Consider the following 10,474-nt stretch of genomic DNA (forward strand, 5'->3'; position numbering starts at 1 on the left):
TGTGTGTGTGTGTGTGTGTGTGTGCGTGTGTGTGTGTGTGTGTGTGTACAGATGGACAGTGCCTGGACCTTGAGACGGTACAGAAAGGGAAGTGGAGGCGAGGGGTGGGGTGGGGTTGAGGTAGAGTGTGTGTGTGTGTGTGGGGTGGGGGTGAGGTAGAGTGTGTGTGTGTGTGGGGTGGGGGTGAGGTAGAGTGTGTGTGTGTGTGGGGTGGGGGTGAGGTAGAGTGTGTGTGTGTGTGTGGGGTGGGGGGTGGGGGGTGGTAGTCGAGGCCACAGCGATCGGGCAATCCTGCCGAGGCCTTGAAAATTGAAAATATAGCAGACTGTCCTGCAAACACCATTCCCCCCATTGTCGTCGTCCCCCCCCCCCGCTCCCCTCTGGGTACCATTAACCAGCGTCCTTGTGGTCCATACTGAACGACACTCCAGCACACGTAATCTATTGCGATAAAATAAATAACACGCTGTATTGATACGTGCATATAACTATACTGAAAAGACTTTGAAAAACCGTTGAAGGGTGACATTATTATTATTATTATTTATCCAATCCCTGGTTGGAGCCCATGTCTTTCTGATGTAACTGGAGACGTGCCGGTGACCTTTGACCCCAGAGCAGCTTTCTGGTTGTCGTAATGAGACCGTTGCTACGGTTGCCAGCGGGGCCGTGGTGCGCTAAAACACACGCACGCATTCTCCCGCTAATTCCAAGCAATTTGGATAAAAGCATTCCCACCGCCGAGTGTCACACAGGAACACATCTGGTGCAGGAATCACTACACGTTAAGGTCTACGCTCGGAGAGCCGGCTCACCTGCGCTCAAAGTGACCTCACTTCCTGTCTCGGTTTTCCAGGTCGCCGACTCTCCCGAGGTTCGCTCCACCTGTCAGACAGGGAGAAAGAAAGGATGAATGGGAAGGGCGGAACAGAAACAGAGAGGGAGAAGACATCAACAGAGAGAGAGAGAGAGAAAAGAATAGTCTTCGTCTGGCTGTCTGGGTTTTCAGGTCATCTCTCTCGAGGTCCGCTCACCTGTCACACAGAAAGAAATAAAGACGAAAAGAACGAAAGAAATAAGCCCACAGGGGAAGAAAGTGGAAGTTCAAACAGGAAACAGGATTCGATTTTGCACCGATTTTCTGCCGATGTTCTCCGTTAATCAAGAGCGACGTTGTTTCTATGAAGCGTTACCAGTATTAAAATGAAATATAATATTTAAACGGCACTTAAACGCACCAATAAAACCTCAGGGACAGCACCCCCTCTGGCCCGACACCGGTTAATGCAAAATATTCTTCTGATTGGCTTAAATGGGGATGATGTCGCTCGCTAAGCAACCTGCAGAAAGTGAGCTCATCTGGCACTGGTAATGTGTTTACAGCTGTCCCCTGGGCTAGATTTAAGTGTTTGGTAATGCTTCACATCGGCCCAATGAAAACTAGGACATGGTCAACATTATGGATGTTAGAGAAAACGCTGTGTCTGACCTACTGGCGGTACCATATGCTGCCGTCGAATGCAGAAATACCCATCTACGGAACAAAGAGGGGAGGCGGGCGAGAGAGAGAGAGAGAGAGGGCCAGTGACATGGAGTACAGAGAGTGTGAGAGAGAGATAGAGAGAGCATACCAGCGCAGAGAACGAGAGCTTAGAGCTTAAAAGAGGAACCAGAGAAGGAGTGTGTCCTCATTAATGTTTCTTCCTTCGATAAGACGACCCCGGCTCCTCAGCTTGTATCTCTGAATCCCTGCTATCAAAGCCTAGCAACATGCCTTATCTCCACAAGCACATCTAACAGGAAGATCTCCACATGAAAGGGAAAGCTTTCAGTCGCCAGCTAGGCCCCCTCGCAGACAGCAACAGCCATGTACTCAGGGATGTTGGAGAGGGTGTAGGCTGTTGGATGTTAGGGTGTAGGGCTAAATGTAAGGGCACGGGAGTTGGATTAGATGGTATGATTGTCGATGTTAGGGTGTAGGGCTCAATGTTAGGGAAGAGGGGTTGGTTTGATGGAATGGTTTTAGATGTTAGGGTGTAGGGCTCAATGTTAGGGTAGAGGGAATGGATTAGATGGTATGATTTTAGATGTTAGGGTGTAGGGCTCAATGTTAGAGTAGAGGGAATGGATTAGATGGTATGATTTTAGATGTTAGGGTGTAGGGCTCAATGTTAGGGTTCGGTTGGACTTGAGATATGATGTTGGATTTTAAGGGTGTTGGTGATTGTACTGTAGCATCATGAAGGGTTTGGTGTTAAGGGTTCGGGGGAGTTAATATCAAATGATGACTGATCCGGAGACAGTGAATAACCATAACGCTATTTTGCATATTAGTGTCGTGAAAGTGAAAGCTTGGTCCAGCACTTTGTAATGACGCTGACTTCCTTAGTTGAGCGACTGGGTGGTTTCTTCACGAGTAAATCATCATGAGTGTCCAGGATTTATAGGCTGCTCTCCAAGTCATTATGACCACTCACACTGCTTTACGTTTACCACCTCTCATTATCTTCATAACACACACACACACTCACAACAGCAGACAAAGGCAGTAAAGCACAAATTCACTTGCCATGAGTCGCTAAGGTTTAAAGTCATTGCTCGAGGGCACCTCGGTAATGTCTGACAGGAGGAGCAGGATAGTGTCGTGGTTATATTCCCAATCGATTCCCAAGTTGCCTGCTTAATGCCTAAACAGTGGTTAGTAGTTAATAGAGCTTGACATACTGGACAGTGGACACACGACGCTAACTCAACAGACTAACTAGGTCCATACAGGCTATCTACGCCTGAGCTGGTGACCATTGGAGATCAGATGTGTTCGTCAGTGCCATGTAAGATATCGGCGATAGGTTCAGGTTACCAATCAGGCTTAATGTCTGATTGGATAAAAGACGTTTTAAAGTTGTCCTTAATTCATTTCCAGGTGTGAGATAAGAGATGTTGTCTGGGTGGAGGACAGGTTAATTGCGGTTCTGAATCATTTTGGCTTCAGAGCCGACCTGCAAATCACTACGGCTTAGGAATTAAACCACCTACCCCGCCCCCCCCCCCCCCCCCCCCCAACCACTCATTGATCGCGGGCCGGCACCGTGCCCGTCAGCAGGGGGGCCTATAAAAAAAGGCGTGGAGCGATCGATCAGCAGAGAGTAAAAAGACGCTGGTCTGTAATGGCTTTGTCACCGCCTCCGCCCGCCTCCCGGAACCCAATCCAATACCCAGCGCCCGGGGCTGTTTGGGTCAGGGACGCCCAGAATAACTTCCCCTGGATCTCCAGTCACAACAAAGCCTCAGAGACATTCATCGGATCCAACCCCCCCCCCCCCCCCCGCGCTTCCAAATACAACTTTTAATCGAGTTTATCCCCCGTTAATGCCCCCACCCTCAAATAATAGCAGAAAGGGAAAGCCAGGAAATGCTTCGGTGAAATGGAAATCAATGCTCCATTTACATCTCTTTCTGTCTCAACCCTCCCCCCCCCCCCCCTGTTGTGTGGAGGCACCTGACTCTTCTCCCGCCTGTCAGTCTGCAGGTTCCTGGAGTATCCTTGGGGTCCCCCCAGGCGACACTGAGAGACTCGCTAGCGGAGGTCTTTGAGGTTCAATCTCCCGGTGGAGGTGTGGGGGGGGGGGGGGGGGGAAGGGGGGAGTGCAGTTGGAAATATGGGCAACAAGGACCGGCAGAAACAACGGCAACAAGATGCAGAAGAAGAAACGTGTTTCCGAAAAACAATCAACAACAACAACAACACGTCCTAGTTCCGCTGTCGTCTGGGCTCTATAAATAACCGCCTTCACCTCACACTGCCTCTCCTCGGGCCTCCCGGAGCGACGAGGGTACCAGCCCCTTTGTTTCCCGCTCTTTTCTTCTACCTGCCTTTGTTTTATTGTCTCTGAACCCCCCCCCGCCCGCCCCCCCCCCTCCCTCGTCGTTGTCGTCGTCGTCTCGACGCTCTCTCGCTCTTTTGTTCTGGATGTCTCTTTTCCTCAGCTTGCAGGGCACAGAATTAGCCTTCCTCTGTCTGTTTCTCTGCCTGTCTGCCTGTCTCCCTATATCTTCCTCTTTGTGGTATCTCTCTCTCTGTCTTTCTGTCTATCCCGTTGATCACCCCTGTTGGTATTTCCCAACCTCTTTCTCTCTCCCACCTTTTCTTGATGATTCTCTCTCTCTCTCTCTCTCTCTCTCTCTCTCTCTCTCTCTCTCTCTCTCTCTCTCTCTCTCTCTCCCTCTCTACCCCCTCCTCCTTGGCCATGGGCTGAAGCTGATAAAAGCTGCGGGCGACAGCGGGCGACGCAACATCTTGTAACCACTCCGGCTCTCCACTGATGTTTCTTTAGACGTCGTGAGCCGTCCTGCACGGTCCCCGGCGACAGTTTAGAACAAGAAGAAGAGAGAGGGAAAAAGAGAGAGAGACGACGAGGGAGACTTCAAAAGAGGCTGTGACTGAGCTTGTTTTCACCTGGCTTGGAGACTTCTCCTTTTCTCTTCTTCGAGTCAGTAAACAAGACATCCGTCCTACTTTGCATTCAAAAAACAAAAAACTAAAATAAAGAAACAGCTAAACTATTCGATGTCAAAGTGGCTGCCTGGCTTTGAAAAGTGTTCTTTTTATTCTCAGAACAGGCAAACAAGACTACTCCCAAAAAGTTTAAATAAAGACAACAACCTCATCAAATGTGCTTCAAACACCAGCCATTGGCAGAGAGGAAACAAATAGTGGCAATCTGGCAATAGGGGGGGCTAGCTGTTGTTGCTAGCTTGAACTACAGTTATTTTAAACAAGATATCTGCCCTTTACATTTGCCAAATAAAGAATAAGAAAATACAGAAGAAGGTATAATCTTTCAATACAACCTTTGTCAAATTTGCCTCAAAGACCATTTGAAGGGCTGTTTTCTGAATAAAAGGCCTTTTTCCTCTCCTAGGGTTATTAAGTTGTGAAGACCTGATATTAATAACCCATTCATCACGTCTCGATGCGTGTGTCTGGCAGGGCAGTTAGCAGGCTGTTAGAGATATGATTGTGATGCGCATGGAGATTCATAATGGCCAACAAAGATATTCATGTTAATGTCTTCAGAGACACCGGCTTTCATGACAACAGTCGTGAATCTCACTGCCTGCCGTTCACTCGCTCGCTCTCCGTCACCCTTTTTGCTCTGCCACTCGCTACTGTGTGTTTCGCTTTCTCTCTCTGTTGCTCCCTCGTTTTCTCTCTCTCTGTCACCCTTTTTCTCTGTTTTTCATTCCCCACCATTCACACTCTCTCTCTCTCTCTGTTGCACTCTCTCTCCCTCTTGCACACACCATGTTGCCTCCTCTCTCTCTACTCTCTCTCCCGCCTTAGTTTGAACGGCCAATTCTATTCATCAGAGACTAATTACGCTCTCTCTTCTCTCCCCCCTCTCTTTCCCTTTCTTCCAGACTCTATTTGTCATGCATTGCCTAGTGTACCCCCTCCCTCCCTCCCTCCCTCCCTCCCTCCCTTACTCTCCATTGCCCCCTCCCTTCCAATTCGGTCGCCCCCGTTTCCTCTCTCTCCCTTGATTGATTCTCACCTTTCACATTCTTCCCCCATCACCTCATTAACAGATAAACCCCTCCCCCATCCCCCCCCCCCCCCCCCCACACACACACACGTATACACACGTACACACACACACACACACACACACACACACACACACACACACACACACACACACACACACACACACACACACACACACACACACACACACACACACACACACACACACACAGGGAGACGGGGAGGGGCGTGGGGAGGGTCTGTTGCCGTGGCCTCTGGAACGTTGTGTGATTAGAGGAGAACATAATAGACTGCCAGGTTAGACACACACACACCGGGAAGGGTGGAGGACCGCATCCATCCATCCGTCCATCCAGCCACCCATCCATATCAATCACCCTTCAACTGCAATCAACTATCATTCCATCCATCCATTCATCTTCCATCCAACCACTATCATCCGTCCATCCGTTCACAAATGGGTTCCATTTGTTGAACCAACCAATTGGAAAATCGAGCTCAGAGGTTAGAGGATATGTCTGGGGCATTGTTTGTGTGTGTGTGTGTGTGTGTGTGGGTGTGTGTGTGTGTGTGTGTGTGTGTGTGTGTGTGTGTGTGTGTGTGTGTGTGTGTGTGTGTGTGTGTGTGTGTGTCTGTGTGGTTGTGTGTGTGTGTGTGTGTGTGTGTGTGTGTGTGTGTGTGTGTGTGTGTGTGTGTGTGTGTGTGTGTGTGTGTGTGTGTGTGTGTGTGTGCGTGTGTGAGTGTGTGTGTGTGTATGATATTATCAGCGGATGGCACAATTTAGAACATTTGAGTCACATCTTCATCCATATATTTCTTCATCTTTTTTACAGGGCTTGTGTGCACACACACCCACACAATCTCACACACACACACACACACACACACACACACACACACACACACACACACACATACAGGCACGTGCATAGACACCAACTGCGGAGCCATGGGCTGTGGCCTGCGTAAGCTGAAGCCGGTGTCGGAGGAGAGCAGTCCGGGGAAGATCTACTCCACCCTGAAGAGACCCCAGGTGGAGACCAAGGTGGGCGTGGCCTACACCTACCGTTACCTGGACTTCCTGATCGGCAAAGATGGTGAGGAACCTGCGTACAAACTACGTCTTGGAGTGTGTGTGTGTGTGTGTGTGTGTGTGTGTGTGTGTGTGTGTGTGTGTGTGTGTGTGTGTGTGTGAGTGTGTGTGTGTGTGTGTGTGTGTGTGTGTGTGTTTGGCCGTGCTTCAGTGCTGTTTGGTTGAGAAATATTGTCACTCATGCTCATGCTTTCAGGCCAACTCTTTGTCTCTCTTTATCGCTTTGTTAAATCCTCGCTCTCTTCCTCCCTATTGTTCCTCCCCTCTGTCGTTTTCTCTCCCTCTCTATCTCAGTTTGTGGTGTTGTTTGCCTCTTGGTAGCTTTGCATAATCACGTTGTGTTAGATTTTCAGCAACTGAAATATTTTGTAAAGGAAATCAAAAGAGAACAACGATCAAGGAATAAAGTGAATAAAGACGCAGAATTAATTGTATATTGACATTTGTTTCGCCAATATGGCTAAACATTTGATTTCCGTTTTTCGCGCTCTTTCGCGACATCTTTGGCGATAAGTGGTCATTTATACCGTAACATTCCTCATACTGCATATCCAAGGGCATTCACCAGCGGGCCATAGGCTAATCACCTCTCATTCGCACAAGATCGTGACTTAGAAGACACTTTCTTCCAGAAACATCTTCGACATTGACACTTAAAAATCCATATCCTCCACATTTCTTCAGTTCCTGCTAAATCCAATAAACCCTGAAAAGCAGTTACACTAGCATTTAGCCCAGCAGGCTAACACGTCGTGCCAACCAGCCATCTGTTGGGTGTAAATTAACCTCCTACTAATGATCTGCGAAACAAAACAGGGGCCAGAGACAGCGCTATCCTCGCTCCGTCTCTCCCTCCGTCTCTCTGTCTCTCTGGAGGCCGTGTGTTTGTTTCAGCCACTGCGCGGGCGGCTTTGGAGCCGGGCACTCGTGTCTGAAATCCCCCTCACTAGGTCTGTAGTGCTAAACGCTAGGCCACTTGTATGGCAAGACCATTTTCTTTCCCCGTTATAGAACACACAGACAAGTGCACACCCGCATATACACATACAAAAATTTACAGACACACACAAACACACACACAGGAAGAACCCCCCAACCTTCATCTCATAAACACCTCAGACTGGAGAGGGGGGGGGGGCGGAAAGGGTCCTGCAGGATCTTTATGTGTGTGTGTGTGTGTGTGTGTGTGTGTGTGTGTGTGTGTGTGTGTGTGTGTGTGTGTGTGTGTGTGTGTGTGTGTGTGTGTGTGTGTGTGTGTGTGTGTGTGTGTGTGTGTGTGTGTGTGTGTGTGTGAACACATGTGGTTTTTGTGTGTGTGTGTGTGTGGGTGTGTGTTAGTGTGTGAAAACATGTGGTCTGTGTGAGTGTGTGCATGTGAGGAAACCAGCAGCTAAATATAGCAATCACAGCTCTGTTATCTTGGTGACAGTTATAGTGGATGGGACGAAGATTGTGTGTGTTTGTGTGTATGTGTGTGTGTCCAGGAGGTGTACTGAGTTGTGGCATGCCTCTGACAGTGTATAAGTCTCCATTAGTTTGTCAGGCTGATAGACGGATGACTATAGCTATTGGAGGGGGAGAGGGGGCAGACAGACAGGCCCCTGATGGAGGCCACACCCCTTCTGATCCGCTAAGACAGAGTGGGGTGGGTGGCAGGACAGGGAGAGGGGAGAAGGAGGATAGGTTGAGGAAGATATGTGTGTGTTGGTTTGTGTGTGTTGGGGGGGAGGTAAAGAGCTTTTAGTCTCCCCTAATGTGGATGGGTCTGTTGTTATTTGGCTGGCGGCCATGTTTTCCTAGTCTTGCTTTTGTTTCCTCAGAGAGGAAGAGAGGAGGTCGGGCAGAGTACTTACAGTAACCGCCTGCTCTCCCCTTATCTCACTCTCACTCTCTCTCTCTCTCTCTCTCTCTCTCTCTCTCTCTCTCTCTCTCTCTCTCTCTCTCTCTCTGTCTATCAATGTGGATCTATCGCTCTCTCTGTCAGTCTGTCACTACCGCTCCCACACACTCTCCCCTCTTTCGCCTCCTTCTCCCTCTGTCCTGCTCTTTTTGTTGCTGTTGTGTCACTCTATCAATCTGTGTGTAGATCACTTAGTATCTGCTTTCTTTTTCTCTCTCTCTCTTACTCTCTCCCCTCTCTCTTTTACTCTCTCCCCTCTCTCTTTTACTCTCTCCCCTCTCTCTTTTACTCTCTCCCCTCTCTCTCTTTCAGATACTCTCTCTCTCCTAGTCTGTCTATCCCATTCTTTTTCTATTTTGCTCCCTCTCTCTTACTCTCTCCCCTCTCTCCCTTTCGGAGTCTCTCCCCTTCCCTCCTCTCTCTCTCTCTCTCTCACCACCGCACTCTCTCTCATAGTCTCTCTATCACCTCTCTCTCTCTCTCTCTCTCACAGTCCCGTAGGAGCGAATTAAAAAAGTCTGAGAGATTACAGTTGGGAGTGTGGAGAGCCCCTCGGCCGACTGCTGTTCGCTGCATCAGCAAATAATTCTGGGTTCGAGAGGACGTCTGTGTGCGTGTGTGTGTGTGTGCGTGAGTCCTCATGATTGTAATTACTCTGTAAGTGACCGCAATGACTCACCCGTCACATGGATCCCCCCCTCGGAGCCACCTGTGAGTGGGGAGGTGGGAGGGAGATTGATGACCACGGTTATATACGGCCTATTATAAATGTAGGAGAAAAATGGCAGCACCCGCTCATAACACGCCCCAAAATACGTGGGGCCCAAATGAGACACTGGATAGAATCATTTGTCATTTGTGTCTAAGTGGGTATGAAGGTCTTTATATAGTGTCTGGCTGGCTCAAGGCCAGCTCAGCAGAGATGGCACCAGCGACCCTTAAACGGATCCTGGGCTGCACTCTACCTATGACCCAATGTCTAGCATCCCGCTCTCTGGTGAAGGGGAAACCCAAACCAAACCTTAGAAAAACCCTGATGAAACAGTGTCACCCAAGAGTTGTCACCCCATGGTTACCTGGTGTTCAGCAACTTCCCAACCGAGCTCCATTAGCGGTGTGTGCGGTACACATCACTAAGCATGTGCCAACCACAACCTCAGCCCATGAGTCCATTAAGGTTATGTAGAAAGCACCATTTCCAATGAAGATCATTCAATGGCACTAGAGGACCGGGTGGTTGCTGGGTTGCGGTCGTGGGTTGGTAGTTTACGAGAAAGAGGCAGTTACTGTGGCGATTAGTCACACGCAGGGTATGATGCACGCAGGGACAATAACAGTAGTACGGCCTCAAGGGGGGGGGGGGGGGGGGGGGGTGGGGGGGGTGGGGGGACATGTGTGATGAGAGCAGGCCGTGAACTGGGGTGGGGGGCCGTTTTTGGTGACTGTGATGATGAGTTACAGACGCCAGTAAGGCTTATAAGAACAACGGAACCAGACTAAATCATCGACCCCTCCTACAGATCGTCCTGCTCCTTGAGGGCAGTTCTGATGAGAAAATAAGTATCCTTCTAATCGCATTTTAATTTCTGTTGCATGGAATTATTTCAGCGCTGCTTCTCTCTGGGGGCAAGGGCTGAAGTGATTTTAGCAAGCATGCTAACTGCCGCTAGATCACACCTCGTGGCTACGTTTGACACCCCGGCACAACAGGCTAACAGAGAGCCGACCGCGAGCTAAACATATATCCTTCAAGTCCTCACAAAAATAACACATTGTGCCTGCCTTGGAACCTGATGAAAGAAGGAGTCATCACTTCCAAGCTTTATGAAATAAGCCCCCCCTTCCTCCGTTGCTCTGTGAAGTGCTAACGCTAGCTCTGTGCGGCTCAGCTAGCGTTGGCGCCTGATCGTTTCGGTCGGAATACTTATTCCTA

The 10,474-nt window shown here is 49.3% G+C and overlaps 1 protein-coding gene across 1 annotated transcript in view; it reads left to right on the plus strand.

Annotated features, from left to right (window-relative positions):
• Window positions 1-10,474, plus strand: part of LOC132467291 (raftlin-like) — a 74,508-nt gene that overhangs the window by 6,102 nt on the left and 57,932 nt on the right. The window contains exon 2 of the mRNA XM_060064479.1: window positions 6,382-6,645. Coding sequence (XP_059920462.1) covers window positions 6,498-6,645 — 148 coding nt within the window. The 5' untranslated portion in view covers window positions 6,382-6,497. The remainder of the gene's footprint in view (window positions 1-6,381; window positions 6,646-10,474) is intronic.

Source organism: Gadus macrocephalus, chromosome 11 (genome assembly GCF_031168955.1).
Source record: "Gadus macrocephalus chromosome 11, ASM3116895v1".
Taxonomy (NCBI): Eukaryota; Metazoa; Chordata; class Actinopteri; order Gadiformes; family Gadidae; genus Gadus; species Gadus macrocephalus.